General features: G+C 46.1%; 9 protein-coding genes and 3 non-coding genes across 12 annotated transcripts.

Moving 5' to 3' along the window:
• The first annotated feature begins 5,925 nt into the window (after positions 1-5,925).
• orf128b (hypothetical protein) lies at positions 5,926-6,312 on the forward strand. The gene has a single exon. The coding sequence runs from the start codon at positions 5,926-5,928 to the stop codon at positions 6,310-6,312; it is 387 nt and encodes a 128-aa protein (YP_010185146.1).
• Positions 6,313-8,518: 2,206 nt separating this feature from the next.
• orf123a (hypothetical protein) lies at positions 8,519-8,890 on the reverse strand. The gene has a single exon. It carries the CDS (start codon positions 8,888-8,890, stop codon positions 8,519-8,521), a length of 372 nt encoding a protein of 123 aa, YP_010185147.1.
• tRNA-Cys lies at positions 8,710-8,780 on the forward strand. Its single transcript has one exon. It is a non-coding gene; the product is annotated as a tRNA-Cys (tRNA).
• Positions 8,891-10,899: 2,009 nt separating the features above from the next.
• Positions 10,900-10,971, forward strand: tRNA-Asn. Its single transcript has one exon. It is a non-coding gene; the product is annotated as a tRNA-Asn (tRNA).
• Positions 10,972-11,756: 785 nt separating this feature from the next.
• tRNA-Tyr lies at positions 11,757-11,839 on the forward strand. The gene has a single exon. It is a non-coding gene; the product is annotated as a tRNA-Tyr (tRNA).
• A 530-nt stretch (positions 11,840-12,369) lies between these two features.
• nad2 (NADH dehydrogenase subunit 2) lies at positions 12,370-17,125 on the forward strand (one part of a trans-spliced gene, as the record gives it). Coding sequence (YP_010185086.1) covers positions 12,370-12,528; positions 14,861-15,433; positions 16,937-17,125 — 921 coding nt within the window.
• orf122d (hypothetical protein) lies at positions 12,680-13,048 on the forward strand. The gene has a single exon. The coding sequence runs from the start codon at positions 12,680-12,682 to the stop codon at positions 13,046-13,048; it is 369 nt and encodes a 122-aa protein (YP_010185148.1).
• Positions 14,098-14,445, forward strand: orf115d (hypothetical protein). Its single transcript has one exon. It carries the CDS (start codon positions 14,098-14,100, stop codon positions 14,443-14,445), a length of 348 nt encoding a protein of 115 aa, YP_010185149.1.
• orf134c (hypothetical protein) lies at positions 14,181-14,585 on the forward strand. Its single transcript has one exon. It carries the CDS (start codon positions 14,181-14,183, stop codon positions 14,583-14,585), a length of 405 nt encoding a protein of 134 aa, YP_010185150.1.
• Positions 17,126-17,249: 124 nt separating the features above from the next.
• Positions 17,250-17,870, forward strand: ccmB (cytochrome c maturation protein CcmB). The gene has a single exon. The coding sequence runs from the start codon at positions 17,250-17,252 to the stop codon at positions 17,868-17,870; it is 621 nt and encodes a 206-aa protein (YP_010185151.1).
• Positions 17,871-19,234: 1,364 nt separating this feature from the next.
• Positions 19,235-20,407, forward strand: atp6 (ATP synthase F0 subunit 6). Its single transcript has one exon. It carries the CDS (start codon positions 19,235-19,237, stop codon positions 20,405-20,407), a length of 1,173 nt encoding a protein of 390 aa, YP_010185152.1.
• A 1,174-nt stretch (positions 20,408-21,581) lies between these two features.
• On the reverse strand, positions 21,582-21,923 carry orf113b (hypothetical protein). The gene has a single exon. It carries the CDS (start codon positions 21,921-21,923, stop codon positions 21,582-21,584), a length of 342 nt encoding a protein of 113 aa, YP_010185153.1.
• Between the last annotated feature and the right edge of the window lie 1,157 nt (positions 21,924-23,080).

Below are 23,080 nucleotides of genomic sequence, written 5' to 3' on the forward strand. Positions count from 1 at the left end.
CTAGTGGCTATGGCTCAGGAGCGGGATAACAAAAAGTAAGGATTCGACTAGCTTTCTCACATAGTTCAGGTTGAATCCGCTACGCACCTTTGGTTCGGTGGTATCCTGTATATAGGAGCAAGGCAGATTAAAGGAAGGAATTGATAAAGCGTCAGTTAGTTGAAATGTCAGATCTTTCACTCACCTCACCTTATCCCATTGCGGTGCTTCGTGGAAGTTTTATTTGGCAGAATCTATCCCAACAGATCATAGAACTTACCATCTCCAGGATGACAGACCATAAGTTCAAAAAGGTCACGTACGGGCACTGATCAAAAGCACATACATTAATTAAGGGATTTCTCCTCAATCAAAGTAGTGTAACCTAGCTCAATTCGCCTCATTGATTCCTTCTACACTACAAGCCTGAAATCTCGACTCCTCCTTTCTTTCTGAGCCCAGCCGCATTTCTATTTGGTTATGCTATATGCTAGTACTTGTTGCGGGGGCAGGCCATAGACCTACTAAGTCGATAGCTATATATATAGAATTTGCTCAAGTGTGAAAGCGGAAGGTCCTGCACATAAAAAATATTCCACTGCAGAGACCTTTTAAAGCCTTTGATTACGTGGTCAAGCCCCGGTACTAGGGTATGGAAATGTGGCATAAAATATCCCGAATGGGTGTAGAATCAACTCGCAGAAATGCCCGGTCAAAGAAGGGCTTGCTAGAACTCTGAAGAAAGGCTTAAAGCAGAGTTTTCTCACTAACTCAGGAAAGGCTCAATCATCAGAAATGGTTCGAGGAGAGCTTCAACCGAAAAAGCCTACTTATTCTACTCGAAAACCCTATTAGGCAGTAGTGGCAAGCACAACAGAAAGGAGCTTTCCTAGATGTCAGGCGGGGAATCCTCATTGTGTACTACCTAGCCGACTCTCTTAGCGGAGTCTATCTAATGTCTCCTAATGCAGCTACGAAGGGCAATGCTTTGTGGAAACGGGGCACTGAAAGAGATATTTCGATGGATACTTCAAAAGCACTAAGACAGTCGGAAGCGCCCCAAGCATGATCTGAAATCATACCATTAGGCTTCCTTCCAGGGAAGATGGGTGGGAATAGATAAGTAAGAGAGAAGGCGACACCAGCTAGCACTTCTTTCTTTTCTTTGTCTTCTACCGTTCGTATACCATTTCTTACGTAACCTAGAAATGTATACTCACTCGCTTTGAGAGCATACCTCGTAAGAGTCTATAGTTAGCTTATAGAGTAGTAGAACCTATATTGCTATATACTCAAGTAGCTATTCTTGTAAAGTAGCTATCTAGTATATATACAAGTATAGCTAGCAGCTCTATATAGCTTATATATGCTACTATGCAAGACATTCGTTATTGTTATAGCTTGCATTCTGGAAAGTCGCTAAATGGCATATCTATTGCCTGGCAGATAACGCTTTAGCTACGCTGTAGTTGTGTCTTTCTTATGTGTGATGCAAGCAAGTAAACTACCATAGTAGCAAACTAAACTTGAATTGACCCAGAAGAGATGCCGAAAGCAGAGTTAGTCAAGTGCTTTAAGGCCTCGTTACGTACGCTACTAGCGATAGTTATAGAGATTCTATGAGTCAAGTGCTTTAACGCCGGTTATTCGTATACCATCGTACTACCCGCCAGGGTCTTTGTTAAGGAAGCTGCTCCCGAACGATCTACCCTGGGCTCTGCCCCGTATCCGACTTAGGAACATATGGCTCTGTTTCTACTCCGGCTAAACACGAAACAAAAAGGGCCTAGTACCCCTACTTACTATTGTACTAAATGTAATATTAATATGTGCCTTGAAGAGAAAGATTTATTCGAGAAAGCATAAACTCACACTAGTATTCTTATCTAATTGAAATAGTACAGTTGCTGTAATGCTGTCACTTGCGTAGAGGTCCCTGGCCGATAGGAGAGGCAGTTTTGTCGGGATTAACTAAGACTAGGGAAGTTTACGCAAGCACTCTCGGCTAAAACGAGAATACAAACAAGAGATATGCTATTTAGCGAGGGAAGGGCTGCTAGGCCACAGTAGCGAGCACTGTATACTGCAACTGTAGCCCTTATCTTAGGCGAAAGGCTGAAAGAGCTAGAGGTTTGGAGTAATTCTTCTAGCCTCCGAAAGGCAACCTTTATGAACAAACAACCGGAAAAGATTCCATATTCCATGCCAATAGACTCCGCCTACCCATCATCAAATCCATTCTATGACTATAATTGAGCGCTATATCGCGATTATGGGATCGCATGGGTGTTACCCCGACCGTTACATTAGTAATAAACAAATCTTTAGCTGCCATTGGAACGAAATTAGCTACTTCATAAGAACAGAAAGACCGGAACCTAACCTGTTGGCTCTGTTACCCGTAAACAAGTTACTGGAGATCCTTTGGGCGGGAATAGGCGTAGGAACAGACTTCACCATGTAGTGGTCGTTTTTCCTGGATGGGTTTCCTTACATTAATAATAGGTGGTGACTAATGCCTACGATCGAGAGTCTGATTATCGTGATAGAAAGGAAGAGCCAGATGGAGATATAGTGCCTAGCGTAGAACCTGCTGCCCCATGATCACCAATAGCAAGTTCCATGGCTAATAGTTCGTAAGCTAGCAACAGGAGCAGAAGAGCCTAAAGCTGTTAATCCTGTTCCAGTACGTAGACTTTATTCTTACTATGATTATGCTGTTAATGAAGCAGGACGAGCAGCAGTTAAAGACACGGGAGCAGCTCCAGGTCCAGTAGTAGATCCAGCAGTTGTTGACCCAATAGATTATGCTTCATTACCCGAATGTTGTAGTGGATTCCGTGCAATTCGAGATATGAGCGCATTGCACGGAACCCACTACCTATCTACAGTCAATCTTTCTTCTGGGTGACATTCTCTATAGACTCAAGTCTTCTATCGTTCGTATACCGTATATAGGTTACGTAGTATCTCGACTGTAAGGTTCTGAAAGAGACTCGACTGGAAGGTTCTGAAAGAGACTCGACTGGAAGGAGAGGAGAGGAGAGGTCTACTCACTCGCTTTCAGGAATAGCACTTCTTCGCCCAATACTACTTCTGAGAACCATTCTTCAACTAGCTCCGGCAATGATAGCTCTAACCATTCTTCCTCCAGCCGAGCCACTACTTGCGTGTGTGTAATTAATGGCAGTTTTTTTATTACGGAGCTATTCTCTTTCTTGGATTTTATTATAGTAGAGAGCGGTAAGTTAGTGTTGCTCTAAGGAAGTGGTAGCTGTTCCAGTACACAAACAAGGTGGGTTGGGGTTTAGGAGGTATTTTGAGCGCATGCTTGTTGCTTTAATAGAGAAAGGGCTTGGCATTTCACTCTTTGTTGTGGGGTTGTCACGGATTGGCCGGCCATACGGATAGGGAAGTCCAAGGAGCTTTTTATTTGTGGAGGTTTCACATCACACTAATCATTCCATTCCTTCCGGATAACCTAAAAGGTGCAGGCCTACTTAAGAGAGGGCCCTTTCTTAAATCTTAAAAATAGGGCTCTATTCCGATGTATACGATGGGATATATAATAAGAAGAAAACTGGTTCTTCTCTTGAGCCTATTTTGTTTTATTGATCTTGCCACTTAGAACTGGTAGGTAGGCCTGTCTTTCTCTGGATCCCGCTGAGCTGAAAGACATGAGACATACATAAAAAAGAGTTTCAACCAGACCGGGCTCTCGAAAGCTCATGTGACCGGAGGTGGGAAGATATGGGCTGGAAAAGCATGTTAATAATCACCGCAGGCCCTTATGCCCCGAGTGCTCAGCTTTGCCCCAGAAATGGAACTAACTGGAGGGTCGGTATGCGAAGAGAGGTCTCCCTTGTAACAGGAGTGAAGAATGACCCGACCCGGCCACAAGAAGACAGGCAGAGTGGCGGGGCAATGGTACCAGACGTTAAGGAGAGAGAAGTGAGTTGGTCTCGATGAGAGCCCGGGCGAGTCTCGTGTGTGATAGTCTAACCCGGATGAAGGATATAGTTCCCCTCCTGGTCTGGATTAGGGTTCCAAACCAGCCCTCTCCCTTAAAGCCCCAGAGCTCTAGGTCTACTTCTACCTAGATACATACAGCTTGCTTTACCACCATTCAGAGCCTTTTCTGATAGAGGGAAGTGAGAAAGAATTTTCTTTTCGGATCGCCTAATTCAATAGCTCAAAAAAAAATAGGTGGAGTTCGCCCTTTAAAGCATAGTTAAGTGTTGGGGGGGTTGTTCAGCGAACGGGAAGCAAAGTATCCATACCAACATTGAAGGCTTCGAAGCTATCCAGAAGATATCCTTAATCTATAGGGTGCTAGCGCTTGACTAATAGAATAGAAAGTATAGGCTCTTCTTCTGTTTTACGAATCTAACTAATCTATACTACTACTAACTATTATAGTCAGACTAGGTCTTCTAGAGTGAACTAGCATAGTAGAGTTTCTATATTTTGTGCTACTAGAACCATAAGCCGCACTATACTATACTTTACTGAACCTCCTTACGCCGGTTCAAGTTCTTATAAGGCAATAAGAGAGGACTGACGCGTCAGCTTCGAGGGCGCCTTTTCTTTAAGCATTTATTTCTCCATCTAAGGTCAGGGAGGAACCTGAGGGAAAAACCGCTTTCTTACCAATTAGAAGGAATAAAGAGGGAGCCGCTTGTCCCGGGAAACGAAGTACGCTTTGGTGAGCGAGAAGCAGCCAGGTATAGGAGAAGGGGCGGTTGGCTTAGGAAAGAGAGTACATAGTTCCACTTGGTGAATAGTGCCTCGGCTCGGTTGAGTCATTTTGTTCGCTCGGCTCGCAGCGGACTTGTTCTAGTGGAAAGACATTTCTCTCTGGGAAAAAAACATAAAATTTGTTCGCTAGAGCTCATCACTGAAGAATGGTGGCTTTACTTTTTGGAATTAGAGAAGAACTTCTTCGCGCGGGCGGCGTACGTACAAGGCTGTTCGGACTCCCTCCCTCTTGTATGAGGTGTGTTGCCATCGTCTCTTTCCCGCCAGGTTACGCGGCATGGATTCGTCGATTGACGAATCGGATCTTGGCGCGCTGTCCCGCCGACGAACCAGTCTAGAAGTAGAAAGGGAAGGCAATAGAAAGAGGTCTCCCTTCCTCCCTCTGTTTGTCTTCTTCTCGCCGCTTTTATCGTCCATCCTGCCCTGCGCCGCTTACAGATTCAGTTGCAGGTATCTAAGCATCCATTAGTTAAGGGGGTTGGGGCGCGAAGCGCAAACCGCTCTTTGATCTCCCGGTGAGTTGGACGAGAACGAGACACAGGGGGTTATCTATGAAGCATTGGAATTGCCCCTTTCTGTTGGAATAGTTGAAAGTCCTCTTCTTAGGGGATTTTCTTTTTTCTTATCAACATAGAGTTGGAACTTGGCCGTGTAAGTTGCGAGTGGACCAGTGTGAAGCTTGAGTTTCGTTGCCGGCCAGAGCTCCTAGCCGACGACCGGCTACCCCTTTCGAGCTCAGCTGACCCCTTCTTGATTCAGTTTTTTCCCTATTTGAGATAGATGAATCAACGGAACTTTGATCCCCGGTTCCCGCTTGGTCAATTCCTGGAAGGCCCCTATTAATGTAATGATTGAACAATAAAAGTGCGTTTGCCGCGACTACGAGCTGCCAGCGCGCCTTTCTTTGAGTCGCCCACGCTCGGGGTCGAGAACTGGTTCAAAAGTAGAAGGTGGTCCAAAAAACGAGCTAACGCGAGTTTTCGAACGACGCTTTTCCCGTTTTTGAACATCACTGAGGGTGAAGGGGAGCGGACAGCGAGTTGGAAGACGCTGCAGAACCGCGTGATTGATCCATCTGCGCTATTCCCTAATTGAAGAAAGTTGGAAAGCCTTCAGAGCCTCAGCCCCTACCATTCTATTTAAAAAAATGAAAGCTGACTAGCAATCGCGCGTTTTTCTTATTAGCGGATGTTAATAATGAAAGACAGAACATATATTAGAAGGCAATCCCCGGGGAATTCCTATCGATTTCCGATGGATAACAATCCATCTTTCCCGCTTTCGCTCTTTCTCCCAATCAGTCGCGGGGGTTCCGGGCATGAGAACGCAAGTGCCGGAATCAAACAAAAGGTCCGAACGTCCGAGGACGAAAGAAAAAATGCTCCGCGGGGAACTCGTTTCATGTCGGCGTATTCGTGCCGGTTAGACGTCGGCCATGAAATCCATCACTATACCGAGCAGATCACGGGCATTCACATCTCGGTCAAAGGGAACTGTGCGCGATTCTCTCGTGAATCGCCTTCAGCAAGGTATGGCACTCAGGGTCTGAACCCGGGGATAAATCTTTCTTCATAGATACAAGACATTCGTTGCTGCTCTAAAAAAGATCTTCTCCCGTGGGCGTTAGCGGACGTTTTTCATTCTTCACCCGGTCCTTAGTAGCGTTGACAAAGGTAACCGGAGGTTTACTTTAGAAACGCGCTAAACAGGCCTATAGGTTCGCCTTTCTAATAGAAGAAGTATATATAATAAGCCGGATCGTCTGAAGCATGAACAGAATAGCCTTTGTTCCGAAGGCCTAGCGAGTTAAGCGAGTTCTTTCTTTTTTTTTTTTTTTTTTTTAAAGGCGGCCCTTTTCTTTCCCCGGACCGATGACTCGCTTGTTCAGTACTGCTAACTATTATAGGGGGATGTCGTCCCCTCGGGACTACCAGTCAGTAGCTTCGGTTGTTGAATCTCGTGCAAGTTAGGTTGTGGTTGTATTGGCTGCAAGCGGAACGTAGGCGCTTTAGGTGTGTATTGACCATGCACTCTCGCGTCGTGTAATGTCGTATGTATTGTATGATAGAGGTGGTGCGGTGATTGACCTCAATGCTAATGGTTATCCCCAAGGTTCAACGAATGGAGCTATGATCGTACCCAGATAGAGATGATGGTCTTCCTCTGATGTCTCCAAGTCGGCCATAATAGAATAGATAGGCGAAGCGGCCAATAGCAGTCTGTTCTCGCCTATCGATAGATAGCAGGTTGCTTCCAAGCTCAAACCATTTGAAACGGAATTGCTACTTTTTTATTGTTATTGATAGAGTGGTATTCTCCGCCCCTGTAAAATAAAAGAAAGTAGAGGGGGAGAACTGGAAGAGAGAAGGAAAAAGAGCAAAGGATTTACAAGTATAATGGGAGAAGAATGGCTGACACGTTGACTGCCTTCGAGACTCTAAAATAGAAGCCAAGCGGTCTAACCCCCGGGGCGGGCCCCAACCGAAAGGCGCTAGACGGACTAACGGCAAGCGAGATAAAGAAAGCAGCTGGCCCTATATGTAAAACCTTGCCGCGGGAGAGTCTTTCTCCAATGAGAATAAAGAAAGTTTTTGGGCAAGACAAGAAAGGAACTCGCCCTTATCCACCAAGGGAGAAGAGCTGATTGCTGGCGATGACTTGGTGAAGGGAATCTATGAGAGAAGGTTCTCGAACCGGGTTCCGGCCGAATAGAGCGCGGAGCCGACGAGTTCAGTCGAACAACGTAACGAGTCTAAGGGCGGGATCGAGCTAAAAAAGAAAAGAAAAGGGCGTAGGCTTAATAGTTAAGGCAGACCCCCCTGCTGATAGATATGAGATCAATGACTTAAAAGAAAAGACAGATGTCGAGAGAAACTGTTAGACTTCTTTATTGCGTTGCGAAGAGAGATCGAAGACGAAGATTTTCTGACGCAGTGCGGGCACTGGATGGAAAAGAAAGAGAAGGGAACAACCTACCGGAAGGGCATACCTCAAGGAGCACCAATCTCCCCCGGCAAACATCTATCTGCACGAAGCCGACCTATGGATAGAAATAAAGATGCAGGAAAGGAAAATGAAATCTAAAAGAGAAATATGCTTTGGGAGTGTGAGATAGGCGGACGGGGAGTACGCAGCCGAACAACCGCAGGGGCTTCCAGCAGTGATAGCTGAACTAACCAGATGGGCCGCCCTGGAACTTACATTGAAATCGGAAATCAACGTCGGATCCCGGCTATCCGAAAAACGCAGACTGAAGCGGAGGATCACAAAATGCAACACAACAAGGGGCGAACCAAACGCTTGCGCGAAGGAAGAAGCTAATCAATCAGAATGGAGACAGGGAGGAGAGGCGAAAGATCTATTTTCGAGCTTGCAAGCAGCAAGCAACAACGGCTAAAAAGCCGTTGCGCGCTAGCTTGTAGTTTAGGGGTATAGTAGGGGTGCCCCTTTCTAAAACTGTTCTCTAATATAAGTATAAGGAAGGGAAGCTTTTTGGAACCCTAGTTTCCCCAGCCTATACCTTACTAATCAAAAGGGGCTTCCGTTTTTCAGCTGCATTGCACTGCCGCATAAACAACGGATCCGCCGGGCTGGATGAGCAACCTTCTCTGGAAAGGAATAGTGAAAAGCCATGTCACTTGGAACTGGTTGCTTACTTACTTTTAGTAAGACCCCCTTTTTGGTAAGAAAAATTAGATTATTATTAGATAGGCATGGTTGTTTACAAGAGCTAGCTTCTAGATGTTCTTCGCCTGAACATACATATAGAAGAAGCAACCTTCTATCTGGCCTCTGTACCAGTACAGTAGTGGAGTGGCTTGCTACTTTCAATCAGAAAAGGAAGATTGAGCAAGGCAAAGGAGAAAGAAGTTGTCCTCTCTTCTCTGGTAACCCGCCGCCGCATATGTAGAAAAAGAGGGAGCGGGGAAGGAAGAACAGCCGTTTTACTTTGGCACATGAGGTGGCGGGTTTGGCTAGGTAACATAATGGAAATGTATCGGACTGCAAATCCTGGAATGACGGTTCGACCCCGTCCTTGGCCTCGAGGAGCGGTGAGCAGCACGGAACTTGAATCAATCAAATGGTAGGGCTTTCCTTTGTTATAAATCCACAGAAAACATTCTGGAACTTCCAAACCAAAGAAATGCAACATCAACACGAGAAGTCGCTTTTTACGTTACGCTTTCATTTTAATAATATAATGAAATGAATTCGGTAAGGGTAGAATACGCCCTATGGTCGATCGAAGGTCCTGTGCCATTTGAACTCAAATCTATCTTACCTTAAATCCACCTTTGTCTAGCCAGCTCATAACAAAATGTTAGGCCGGCTGACACAACCGAATTGGTTGAGGAAAAGGAAACCCGCACTCCCGCCCCCAAAGCGGAGACCGAAGAACCGCCAGGTTGTCGAGGACACGTCTGAAGAGGAGGCGGGCGCCCTCTAAGTTTACCGCCCTACCCACTAATGGACTATGTATGAGGGGGGCAGGCGAACGGGAACCGACCGAAAACCCGAACCGCTTGACTGCCCCCTTCATACTCGATTCGTTAGGGTTGGGGATGGATATGGAACCAATCAGAAGTGCAAATCGCGCAAGCGAAGCCGGGAAACGGACCGCAGCGCAACGACTAGGACTCGTGTCGGAGGAGTTTTGAGCGGGAGCTACCACTCATGCAGCGGGGCAAGGACCCGCAACTCTCGAAGGGGCCACCAACCGCCCGAATCACTGTAGCAACCCCCCCTTTACTCAACGGATAGCGCTTATTCTCTTTCAATCAACAAAAAGAGAAATGGGGGAGAAAGAAAAGAAAGAGAGAAAGAGGTCTTTATTGAAGAGGCTTTGCACCTGAAATAGGACTAATGCAGATCCAGAAGGCTGGGTCTGGGCTTTCGAAAAGATGAAGATGCAAGGGGTAAAGATAAAGTCTTTTGAACAACCAACCTGGCATAAGGATTCTAGCTCACCCACTTAAAGCAGATGGAGATTCCCGGACGGGGAAAAGCGGCACTCGGCATCTATCTATTAAACAACACCAAGAACAAAGCCATACCATGCCCTCGGGAGAAAGTAGTGATGATTGCCATGAATGCTGCCCTCGAGGACGTGTACAAGAAGGTCTTTGCCGATTCCTATCAACATGGTGCACCTCTTAGTAGAGGGGTGTGAAAAGGCCGTGGAGACTTTGACCGAATGAATAGGGATCAATTGATATCAATTTTGATTGAGGAAGATAATCCAGGATGAACGCTTTTTTAATTCGCTATGCGCTGACTGGATGCGTACTCGCGCGATCAATCGATGGACGGGGGAATTGCGTGAATGACGAGACCGGCCTAACCTAAAGTCCTAAAGTAAAGGCTCTTCCCTCTCTTGATGGCGAATCTTGATTGACTGACACTAGAAACCGATTCGGAGAAAGAAGAAGCATGGCATAAGATAGGCGGCGGAAAAATTTCCGATAGCGAATTACTTGACTCGATGGATGGAGGGAGAGCCCTCCAACTCAAGCACGAAATAAATGTTGAGTCAACAATCAATCATCGAGAGGGGCACCAACCATCAAGCGAGATCGAGACCAGCCCATAGGGTTCCAAACCCGCGCTTCTTCAAATATCCCATATAACATAAAAGTAGGGGCTTCAAAGCTTTACTAACAAGCGAGAAACTTGACTTTGAGAAAGAAAAGGGGCGCGCTAACGAGGCCCCTTACTATAGACTCTAGATAGGGCGTTAGTGCTTGACTAATAACATATATAGTTTCCGCTTGATCGGAATTGATTCTATGATTGAATAGCATAAGTGCTACTTAGTAGTATAAACTCGGAGAGACAGACAGAGAGGGACTCTTTCATACCTGCTAACTCCTAGGATGAGAAGTAGGTCCCTTGTTTTTGGCAGGAAGAGTTCCAGCCTTTGTTGCCCCTCGGTAGAGTGAGTCTACTTAGCGAACTGGCAGGACGCGGAGATCGATTGATCAATATGAATCTCGAGAGCGGATGGTTGATCGCCGCCTCCTTGTTCTGGAGGCTCTCCGGCCGGGGAGGGGCTTGCTATCGTAACCCTTTCTCCCGGTGTATGTGAAAAAGAGCGACGAACTCCTTTTTGTTCGGTCATAGGTTGGTCCAAAGAACGAGAGCCGGCTTCCTTAAGTCCGTTGTTCCTCAGTAGCTCAGTGGTAGAGCGGTCGGCTGTTAACTGACTGGTCGTAGGTTCAAATCCTACTTGGGGAGATTTTAGAGTTCTCGCTTTTCTGACCTAGCGACCCCTGTCCTTCTCCTTAGTTTCTAAACTAGCAGAATCGTGGAACATCAAAAGTGGGAAGTTTCTTGTTGGTTTTTTTCCTCACTCTCGTATAGGTGAATTTGGTTTGTTCCATTCTTAGGGAGAAGAAGGATCCACTGGGAATGAATGGGAAGACTGGAGTAGTATCTTCATTGGCCGGAAGGAATTAGTCCCACTCATTTCATTCATTCAGTGCCTGCGGTGAGGCGCGACCCACAACAAACGAAGGGGGAAAGCTTGCTTTGCTTGCTGTAGCCCTATTTGAGTACCTAAGGCTTGGTAAGCGTAAGCTATTTAAGTAGGCTCGAGAAGGGTAGGCTCGCAGCTTCGCTCAGCAGAAGAGCCTTACTTTCCTATTCTATTAGTCAAGCGCTAGCGCCCAACCTATACAAGGGCTTTGAAGGGATAGGGGAAGGGAAGAAAACAAAGATGGTCACTCCTTTTAGGAACATGGCTCGTTCATTCACTTGCTCATGAACCCGCAGCTTCGCCAGAAGCGACGAAGGGGGGCCGGGGAAGGCCGACGACTACATGAGGGGAAGCTATCATAGAAGCCTTGCCCCTTGCTTTACAGATATTGTTATGACTAAATGACTAGATTCTCCCGGAACGCTAGCTAAGCTAATAGTCTTAGTTCCCTTCAATGAAATCAATAAGCTTGTTTTGATTGATTCAGAGCGCCGCCCTCCTTCTTCTAACCCATTGAGGGGGGCCCCGGCCCGGGCCCGGGAAGGGGAGAGTGGCCGAGTGGTCAAAAGCGGCAGACTGTAAATCTGTTGAAGTTTTTCTACGTAGGTTCGAATCCTGCCTCTCCCACTTGTTTGTTGTAGACTTCAGAGAAGAGAAAAGAGGCATTCGTCAGCGTAGGAAGGCCAACCGAGCCGAAGCTCTTTCTTTCTTTTTTTGGCCGTGTCGTGAAGTGAAATTGTATCGTATGTTAGTAAGAGAGGTTGGCGAACTACTACGATTTATAAATCCCCCATCTATGTCCAATCCCAGCGAGAATAGAAGCGAGTCGCTTCCGGCTTGGCTTGTAGTCGTAGTCTTTTAGCTTATGGAGCCGCCGGCCTTCCTACACGCACGCGCCCGCAAGAATGCCCCCCTGGTTCGGGACGAAGCCAAGCCGATACATACGATAGGCGAAAAGGAAAGACCCCCATTTAATTAGCGCCTGGGGAACGCAAGTTTTATCGAGGATTGGAGAGGAGAGGTGGAATAAAAGAAAAGGCTCGGGGTGGATTTAGGAGTCTTTGTGCGAGCCGTATGCGGTGAGAGTCGCACGTACGGTAACGAGGGGGGTTCGCGTCTATACGTGTAGTGTGGTGGTTGGGCCTACCCACCCTATTTGTTCCATGATCTATGGGTCTACTGGAGCTACCCACTTTGATCAATTAGCCAAGATTTTGACCGGATACGAAATCACTGGTGCTCGATCTAGTGGTATTTTTATGGGGATTCTATCTATCGCTGTAGGATCCCTATTCAAGATCACTGCAGTTCCTTTTCGGGCGGCTGTAGGACAGACGGCCGCCTATAGGTGGTAGGGTAGGGTGGGTGGTACCGCTCAGATTGCGGCCAATCTTCCTAACCGCGCGCGGGCCGCGCTTAGAGCGCGTGAAACTCATCACTACCTCGTAAGGGCGTTGAGACCATAGCATGTTACACGAAAGCGCCGCTTTCTCTGTAGCGTTGTCACACAGCTGCCCGCCTAGAAGAGCCACTCGCTCTGTAGTGTTGTCACACAAGATAAGCACGCCGCCCGCCTGCTGGCCGGGCGAATCGAAGTTATCTTCCGGTCAACTGTCCACCCAGTCAAGTGCAAAAAACACAGTAGAATCACGCAACGCGCGCTGCTGGTGTGCTTCCTGCTCGCGAGGAAAGAAAGAAGGGCGACAAAGTGAAGTTCAGATTTTACTGTTTGCAGCATGGGAGCAGATTACCCAAAAAATACCTGGGAACAATGAAAAAAAAGATATCTCGGTAACGAAAACTATAGGGGGCTGTATTGGCGAGATCCAACGGTGAACAGCTGCCCAAAAGAAAAACCGCCTGGAAGTCCGAGGACCTTTAGTACTGTACTCTACCCCCGAACCAGCAGCCTTCGCGCCAAGCAAGACCGCCCTTGTCCCTTTCCTTTCTCCATTCCCCCTCCTTCTTTGCTTTGTTCCAATAGAGTCTAAGGCAAAGCAAAAGTGGCTCGTATGCCTACTTTACCTACTTGTTTACCTACTTGACGAAAGGGAACGAACTTTGTTTCGTTTCCGGGTTTATGGATTGGATTCAGTCAGCGTCACGACATAATCAAAAGGAAGGAGTGACACTTTGGTTACCGGCGAACGTTTCCAAAGGCGACCCTCTCGAGTTTCCGGCTGTTTTCTAGATTGAAGTAGCCTTTCGCCGCCCTACCAAACGAAAGAAGTCGCTATCAAACAGCTCGCCCTACTGAAGTACCAAAGGTGCGCTCAGCCCGGTGACTAAGAAATGGGTTTGCACTTTAATTTCAGTGATGAGGTCGCAAAGAGGGAAGTAGGGCTCTTATTTGACTAAAAGAAAAGTTGGTTCTTCGCTTTCCTTTAGAATGAAAGTCGCTATGAAGCCCCTACTACTTACTTTGTTTGATTCAAAAGGCGAACAGCCCCCCCAACTAGTCGTATGGGGCGGGGTGCTTGTGATAAGCTGCCTTGGATATGAGGAATTATTAAAAAAAGGAAAAGTCCGGTATTTTACGAAGATCTTTCTATCAATAGATAGGAATGAGTGTTCGATATAGGGGATAGGATCCATCTGCTCTTTATGAACGCGGAGCCCGTTCCGAATGCTTCTTCGATCCGGAAGTTATCGCGAAGATAATAAGATGGTGCTCCCCCTCCCTCTGCCTTTTCCCGCTTTGCGAATCTTCCCCTCTAACGCGGACCGGGCGGCGGCGGGCGCGGGAGGAAGAAAGCTAAGAGAAGACGCTCTTCTCTTAGGTCCTTTTTTTTCAGTGCAACACAGGAAAGCGCCCTCTTTTTGTCATCCCTGCTGCTTTCCATATTTTGTATGGAACGCATGGCGGAGCTAGGACCCTTCAAATCATGTTTGAGCTTATGTTCAAACCAACCCCACCCCCCTATTTGAGGCAGGCTGGAAAGAATGTCCGCCAAGTTCAGATAAGGGAATGCTTCCCCCAACCATTAAAGGAAAGGCTCGACGAGGGGGGGGGGAGACGCGTCGGGGGAAGGAAAAGGCTTTCGGAGATCGATATTTTCTTTGTTTTTCATCGAAAACGAAGAAGGCCGAGGATGGCCTACGGTGCGTCTTATCTGAAGGGAACACGCTTTTTCGACCGCGGCGGTATGATTGTCGGGCTCTCTCCTCGTTCCGCCCGCTGGCCTATTGGGATAGCAGCCTTCGGGCTTTACCTGCCCTTTCTAATAGAATAAAGAATTCCGGCTCGGCCCGGGAAAGCGCTGGCAACAACAGAAAGGAAGGGGTCCATGTAGCTGCTGCGCCCGCCCCCCTCTTAGTCAATGGGGCAGCAGGTTCGGCATCTACTACAAAAGAGAGAATCCACTTCAGATAACCGCGCCTCTGCTAGGGCAGCGCGTGGAATGGCCGAGAGCGGACCTTTTTGGATATATAATCCAAGTCGAGAGTAGAGTTACGGGAACAGCCGTCTGATGGAAAACGACTTTCACGTTCGGTTCAGAGAGCACTTTTTTTGTTGAGAATTCGTCGTTCCCTTTCGTGTGAATTCCCCAGCGGCGAATTAAAAACTTGTGGGCCCTATCTATTCCATCTCTCGAGCCCCGAAGAAAACCACCCACCCCCCCGGATTCCATATCTCTTTTGACTCTATATATGTGGGCACCTGATATCTATGAGGGTTCACCCACCCCGGTTACAGCATTCCTTTCTATTGCGCCTAAAATCTCTATTTCTGCTAATATTTCACGTGTTTCTATTTATGGTTCTTATGGAGCTACATTGCAACAAATCTTCTTTTTCTGCAGCATTGCTTCTATGATCTTAGGAGCACTGGCCGCCATGGCCCAAACGAAAGTAAAAAGACTTCTAGCTCATAGTTCAATTGGACATGTAGGTTATATTCGTACTGGTTTCTCGTGCGGAACCATAGAAGGAATTCAATCACTACTAATTGGTATCTTTATTTATGCATCAATGACGATAGATGCATTCGCCATAGTTTCAGCATTACGGCAAACCCGTGTCAAATATATAGCGGATTTGGGCGCTCTAGCCAAAACGAATCCTATTTCGGCTATTACCTTCTCCATTACTATGTTCTCATACGCAGGAATACCCCCGTTAGCCGGCTTTTGTAGCAAATTCTATTTGTTTTTTGCCGCTTTGGGTTGTGGGGCTTACTTCCTAGCCCCAGTGGGAATAGTGACTAGCGTTATAGGTCGTTGGGCGGCCGGAAGGTTGCCACGAGTAAGTCAGTTTGGGGGACCGAAGGCAGTTCTCCGTGCACCGGACACGTAGCTTACCGAATCAGTTGCGACACGGATGGGAATGCATGCTACGAAAGATAGGGTCGAGTCTGATACATCAACCGTCTACTCAATATCCTTGTACGAGTTCACAATCACTACACGAGATGAACCTTGGTTTGGTGAATTGAAGTTGGCCTTAGGTGTAATAGGACTCCCAGTTACTACGCGCGATCGTATACTGAGGTGCTCCCCGCCGGTTGTTGGAACGACGCGAGCCGGGCCGGGTCTCGATTCATAAAGATGAAGGGCCAAAAAGTATAAATAGGGGGTTACAAATTCCCCATCTCATTGGGGGCGGAAAACGAATCGACATCTCGATGTGATACAGCCTTTTAAATTTATGTTGGGAAAGAACGGCGAAGTCCATCCGAACCGTCCAATGAAGAATAAGAGGAGAGCAAAGCGCCAATGGCGCGCGAAGCGCATGCGAAACGGGCACGGATAAAAAGTTTGGAGGAGAAGCAGCCGAGCTCATTCCCTTCGCTTCCTGGGCCCAAAGCAGTGCAGTCTTTCCTGGCCAAATCAAGGATTTGGGGCTTCTTGCTACGCTACTTAACTATAGAAATCCTTTTTTTGAGTAATATATATGAATAAAAGATAGATCCATCCAGCTATCCTATCCGATTTCTATTTTTTTTATAAAAAGAGAATCGATTTCATTCAACGTTTGATTCAAAGAACTGTGCTTAGCCCCCCCGCTCATGAAACGGCTCTGCTGCAATGGATGGCAGAGGGTCCGTAGTACCCGAAGCACTGGAGCGATCCAGTAGCCGGGAAGGGGCCTAGAAGTGCCTACTACTACACCACACTACACTTGGCTCTACACATTTACAGAGCTAACCCCTGTCCAGTGCCTGGCAGAGCTAAGGGGGCTTCAATCCTTACTCTTTATCCCCATCTTCGCCCAGGCTAACGGGGCCTTACTTATTCAGGGGGGAGGGTGGAGCCTCGAGAAGCACTGTTGAGAGGAAGATCCCTGGCCCCTCTTCATTCTCTACAGGGTTCCAAATCTTTCTTCAACATAGGTGACAACGAGCGAGGCAGGGATGGAAGAGATTAAAGACGAGAATTAAGAAGCAAGCTCGCCTTCCCTTTTTTCATCATTTTTATAGAGGGGGATGGAGAAAGTGGACAAAACAGACTCGCATTTCCCAGTCGAAAAGATGGGTTCCTTTTTCGTCTCGCATTTCTCATCGAACAAATACAGGAAAAGAATCATATTGAAAACGATCCTAACCCAACCCCTTTCTTCGTAGAGCCGTGTATTGTAAGTGATCCGAACCTGCCTGGAGCGAGCCCCCCATAGAGGCAAGTGAAGTTGGTGAGCCGTATGATGGGCAACTATCTCCTGCGGTTCGGAGAGGACTCAGCTGTTAGTTAGTACCCCCTTGGTTTCGGGGTGGACCCTTTCACTCTATTTTATTATATACGCTTAGCGAAAAGAATGTTTTTTGATACACCTAGGACATGGATTCTATATGAACCAATGGATCGTGACAAGTCGTTACTACTAGCAATGACTTCCTCTTTCATTACTTCATTCTTTCCATATCCCTCTCCTTTGTTCTCAGTTACTCATCAAATGGCACTCAGTTCATATCTTTAAGTTCGATCATTGAACAAGGTTCAAAGAAAGGGTGGGAAGGTGGAGGTTGGTTGAAGATGATGTTATGCGGCGTTCAGAACCAGTCTTGAAGTGAATGAATTAGAAAGAACGAAGAAGTAAGGAAATGAGACGACTCTTTCTTTCACTATATCATAAACAGATCTTCCCCTCCACACCAATCACGAGTTTTTCTCTATTCCTCTCGTATATCGTCGTAACACCCTTAATGCTAGGTTTTGAAAAAGACTTTTCATGTCATTCCCATTTAGGTCCGATTCGGATCCCTCCGCTGTTTCCTTTTCCTTCCGCACCTTTTCCTCGAAATGATAAAGAAGATGGTACACTTGAATTGTATTATTTAAGTGCTTATTGCTTGCCAAAAATCCTACTTCTACAATTGGTAGGTCACTGGGTTATTCAAATAAGTCGTGTTTTCCGTGGTTTTCCCATGTTACAACTTCTGTACCAATTCGGTCGATCCGGAATGGATCGGTTAAACATTCCATTAGGGAGCCTGGTCTTGACTCTTCTGTGTGGTATTCATTCTCGTTCGGCTCTTGGAATCACATCCAGCAGTGGTTGGAACAGCTCGCAAAATCCAACCACTTCACCTACTTCATTGCCCCCAACCCTTTCTTGTACCTCTATTGAAACAGAATGGTTTCATGTTCTTTCATCGATTGGTTATTCCTCTCCGTTTGTATCTCTTTCTCCAATTTTGGTCTCGATTAGTTCACAAGATTGAATGGCCAATTCTCCTCCGAACCCTCGATTCGATTGTTTTCCAAGAATGTTGGGCCGGGTATGTAAGCCATGTATCTGGGAGGAACTTAAAAGAAGGGCTTTCGGTTCTTTGCACCCCGTTTTGGTCTTGCAGCTTTTTTAAAAAAGAAAAAGAAAGATATATATATAAATTTCTTTTTTAGAAGAAAGAGTCTGAGGTCGGGTTGATTAGCTAAAATTCGTGTACTTTCCCACCAATAGTTATATACCAGACTCTCGATTTAAACTAACCGAAGGTGCGATCCTAGGGAGCTTGTTTTGAATCTACTAGGTTTTGGTTAAACGGGCAATTGTCGTAGCTACCTACTTCGGGACAAGGAGCAACAAGAACTAGGCAAAACGAGGAGTGAAAGTGGGTCTGCAGATCTTAACGAGAGGGGGGCTTCCCTCTTTCGAGCTGATTGAGAAAACCCTAAGAATTGCGCTATTTTCCCTCTTAGCATACGGCATTAACTTAACTGCCTTAATCCACGATCCACGAAAGGGAGGAAGGATCAATAGTTAGGAAATCCACGTGCAAATGATCGGCTCTTAGGAAGAGATGACATTGAATGCGCTCTTACTGTTCGAGAAGAAACTGCTATAGAATCGGCTGCTAGTCTTAGTACTTTTCTGAATTTCTTACCCTTGACAGTCGAGATACTACGTAACCTTCTTTTTTACTTTACTGGTGATGTGGACAAATAGGCATCCCTTTCCTTTAACAGTCGAGCATCTTTCAGACCCTTGAATCCAATGCTATTGACTCAGCTGCTCTCGAATAAGGTCTTCATTCAAGTTATTTCTTATGTAGTGGAAACGCCTTACAATCCGGTGGGGTTTCGGTTCGTTAGCTGGTATTTGCGCAGCTCGTAGTTCCACTTTTTCTTCCTCTAGTTGAGAAGGACATCCCCCTTTTCTTTAGTAGAGTAGACAAGTGCGTTTGCTTCCTCTTTCTTTGGTCGAACCTCACTTCTCTAATTCGGTATAACGAGAAGGGGTTTACTAAGGTCAGCTCAAGAAGGAGCTACTTTTGTCAGTGCAATAGTGGGCAAAAGCAGGAATTTCCTATAAAAACAGTGTTTTGGCTTCTCTTCTTACGAAATGCCTAGATGGCTCAGTAATAGTTTTGATATGCAATCCAACCACGATATCCTAGGAATTGAGTTCTTGCTCACGTCTTTTTTAACTATGAGAGCTCTTTGTATAATTGCGTAAGAGAATAAAAAGAATCTTACGCCCAACAACTCCCATGTCTTTCTCGGTCGGACCGACCATAAATTTCGTTCCAAGTCTTTATGCATTTTTAGAGCAAGAAGCAGAACTACAAGAATAGTATAAAAAAGAATGCCTATATTTCGCCGCTTTGACGAGAACAGCCTGAATAGTAATCAAACATATACTACTAAATCTTTTACTAGTAAATCTGAACCTGAACCAACGACGACTATGACTATTAATGATTATGCTTTTAACCCATCTGCCGCTTCTGGCGCTCAGGCTCAGGCGTTGAATGAACGTGCAGTGGAACTTCGGGCTGGAATACACGACGTATTAGGAGAGTTAATGGTTAACAGAAGTCCCGACGAGGTTTTAAGAGCGGCGGAGGCGGTGCATGAGTCAAGCAACGAGATCGCTTTTCTGGAGTGCCTTTTAAATGATTTGCACATAAATGGAGTGGAGAGTGAAGCTTTTGCGGAAACTTTGTTTCTAGCGGGGCAGGCCCCCACCATCCCCAGCCCACTTGAGCAATTTTCCATTCTCCCATTGATTCCTATGAATATAGGACACTTGTATTTCTCATTCACAAATCCCTCTTTGTTTATGCTACTCACTCTCGGTTTGGTCCTACTTTTGGTTCATTTTGTTACTAAAAACGGAGGAGGAAACTCAGTACCAAATGCTTGGCAATCCTTGGTAGAGCTTATTTATGATTTCGTGCCGAACCCGGTAAACGAACAAATAGGTGGTCTTTCCGGAAATGTTAAACAAAAGTTTTCCCCTCGCATCTCGGTCACTTTTACTTTTTCGTTCTTTCGTAATCCACAGGGTATGATACCTTATAGCTTCACAGTTACAAGTCATTTTCTCATTACTTTGGGCCTCTCATTTTCAATTTTTATTGGCATTACTCTCGTGGGATTTCAAAGAAATGGGCTTCATTTTTTAAGCTTTTCATTACCCGCAGGAGTCCCACTGCCGTTAGCACCCTTTTTAGTACTCCTTGAGCTAATCCCTCATTGTTTTCGCGCATTAAGCTCAGGAATACGTTTATTTGCTAATATGATGGCCGGTCATAGTTCAGTAAAGATTTTAAGTGGGTTCGCTTGGACTATGCTATGTATGAATGATCTTTTCTATTTCATAGGAGATCTGGGTCCTTTATTTATAGTTCTTGCATTAACCGGTCCGGAATTAGGTGTAGCTATATCACAAGCTCATGTTTCTACAATCTCAATCTGTATTTACTTGAATGATGCTACAAATCTCCATCAAAGTGAAGTGGTTATTTATAATTGAACAAAAGCGAGGAGCGAAGGCCGCAATAGCCATTATTTTCACTCTTTTTTAAATAAAAGAGACCGCCCTTGATCTGCTACCTCTCCACTTTCAATCTGATTTGGAAACGGTCCTTCGTTTGGTACATGTGGACTAGTAACTGACACAGGAGCGTCTCTATCTCGACCAAAGTTTCATGTCTCGCTCGATAGCAACAGCCAAACCCTTCTCTTTGTCAGCTCGATCTGCTCTTTTTCTTGTAGAGGAATGTGGAGCAAGGACTCTCACAAAGATAGAACGGATCGCGATTGCTCTGTCACTTCATTTTTTTATAAAGTGAGAAGCCATACCTTGCCACATGAAACTGGGTCTGACAATACCATTCTTATCCCGCCCCCCAGCCCCAGTGAGTGAGCAAAGCAAGCTATACCTGATACCGAGCAAGGAAACTTATCCTGCCGCAGTGATCATGGAAGTAGCGAATTGAAATGAGAGTGGCAAGGAATTGACCAAGCAATCGGGATCCGTACTTTGTCATCGATCCAATTCCTACCTCTCTTTGTTTCTCTCAATCACATACGTAGGAAACATCAAAAAATGGGACAACCAAAAGCTTTAGCAACGGTCGGAATGACTTTTCTTCAACTTGGCGGTGGAGCTTTCAAACCTGCTCCGGATTTCAGGAGTATAGGAAGTGCATATGGGTTCATGAGTCAAGGTGCGCTTCTCCTCCAATCGAATATATTCTACTAAAGCAACAAAGCCAAGAGGAGAAGTATACCAGTCCGGCGCAATCAGCTATAAACCAAACCACTCCCTTTGTTCTGCAACTGGATGGTCTCCCGAAACAGGCCAACTGGTAAATCCGGAACATTCCCTTATTGAAAGAATGCCCCGCTTCAATCTCTTGCTTGCTTTGGTGCCCGGTCCAAGGAAAGGAGTCTAAGTCTGCCTTCAAATAAGCAATCACAAAGGCTGATCGGTCATAGGCTCCGCCCTTGTTTTAGATCTTCTATCTCTAGCATTGGCTAGCGAAGCAGTAGTGGCAGAGGTCGAGCTGGTAAGCTAGCTCATAGGGCCGGCTGTCGGATGCGCTAAGGATGCTTATTCTTTCGTGCTAGGAGCAGTATGCAAGCTGGGAGTTTAATGTGAGGCGATAGTGTGTCGATAGGTAGCTCATCCCTTGCTTGGTAGTTCAAGACGTAGGCGCTGTTGTCTTTCGTGAGTGTGGGCGTGAGGCAGGACTATCTGCTGCAAGTTCCTGTTTGGCGGATGCATAATTTTTATTCGGCCGATAGGTGGGCTCTGTTCCTGTTGCAAGTGTAGGAGCGGTGTCGGCCCAAGCAGTAGTAGGCGTTAGCGTTAGCCTTAGGTGGTCGGTCGTAGTAGGCGGTAGGAAAGAAAGTATCTGTAGCGAGGAAAGCACCCTAGCCCAGTGAGTTCTTTTTCCTACTACAGCTGAAAGCACTACGGTGAGACTGCCATCGCTCGATCTGACCAGAAATGAAAGATGAAATAGCTGGTCCAGCGATGACATTTCAGAAGTCTGGCACTACATTGCTTTATAGTCAAGAAAGATAGGAAAAACCTAACTAACCATAGGAAGAGGGGCATTCAGGTTGGAAAGTGAAGTACAGTTCTGATCAGTGCAATGGGCGGGAAATACATGTGACCTTTTTATTGATAGTGGCATTTATTGGGTCTCGATCAGCTTAGAAATAGAAAAATACCTCTTTCTGATGCCTACTTTCTGGTGACCTGAGCTTGCCTTGAGCCTTTACTTGCTTCTGAAGCAACCCCGCTGCTTGATGTTCTTCCGAAGTTGCTAATTTCGTTCCAACGGCTGTTTTTACGGGCTTATATCCCACTATAAGGCCTAGGAAGGAACTCAGTAAGCCCCATTCACTTATCTACTAATTCGGACACATTAGACTCTATCCAACTCATTAACCTCCACACAACTCATCTGCGCTCGCACTTGGTGTCCTGCACGGTTGCTTGATGTTCTTCTGAAGTAGAAGTAGCTAATTTTGCAGCTCTCTTAGCCGTTTGGGCATTAATGTAACGGGGATAAGACCTGTGGAGTCCCTTTTGTGCGATAGAGGCTAAATAAGTAGGTTGAAGAACGAAGTCTAGTGCCAGTGGTAGAATCTCTTAGTTGTTAACAACTGCCTTCACTCCTTCAGTACTTTTCGGACTTCAGCCCCCACTCCGGAACCCAACTTTTAGCTTGACTCTTTCAGTCAGTTTTGAATTCTCTTAGCTCAGACAAGAACGAAATTAGATTAGTCCCACTTCCCGCAGGAGTACGCAAGCACATTCATTGATGCAGCGAATGCAAGCCTGGCTAGAGCGAATAGAAAGAGTGGATTGTGAAACTCACTGCCCGGTCTAATCCTCCTTTTCCCGGATGCTGATCTAGAAGCTAAAGCTAATCACCGAGCCCTAACCCTTGCCAAATAGAGGATTGATTGAGCCACCCATCGTCGGATTCTAGTACCTCCTACCGGTTTGCTCATCGCATGCTGGTTATCGGAGTAGAGTTTAGCAACACCCAAAATCTACTTTCTATTCAAATCCCTACTCAACACGGTGCCTTAAGGAGAATCCGAAGCTGGTTGATAGCGGAAGTAGCGCGCCAAAGAGCAAAGCGGAGCATTCACAAATAAATGGTGTAAGCGGAAGGGAAGGCGC

This window comes from Apium graveolens, mitochondrion (assembly GCF_009905375.1).
Source record: "Apium graveolens strain L.+W99A mitochondrion, complete genome".
NCBI lineage: Eukaryota > Viridiplantae > Streptophyta > Magnoliopsida > Apiales > Apiaceae > Apium > Apium graveolens.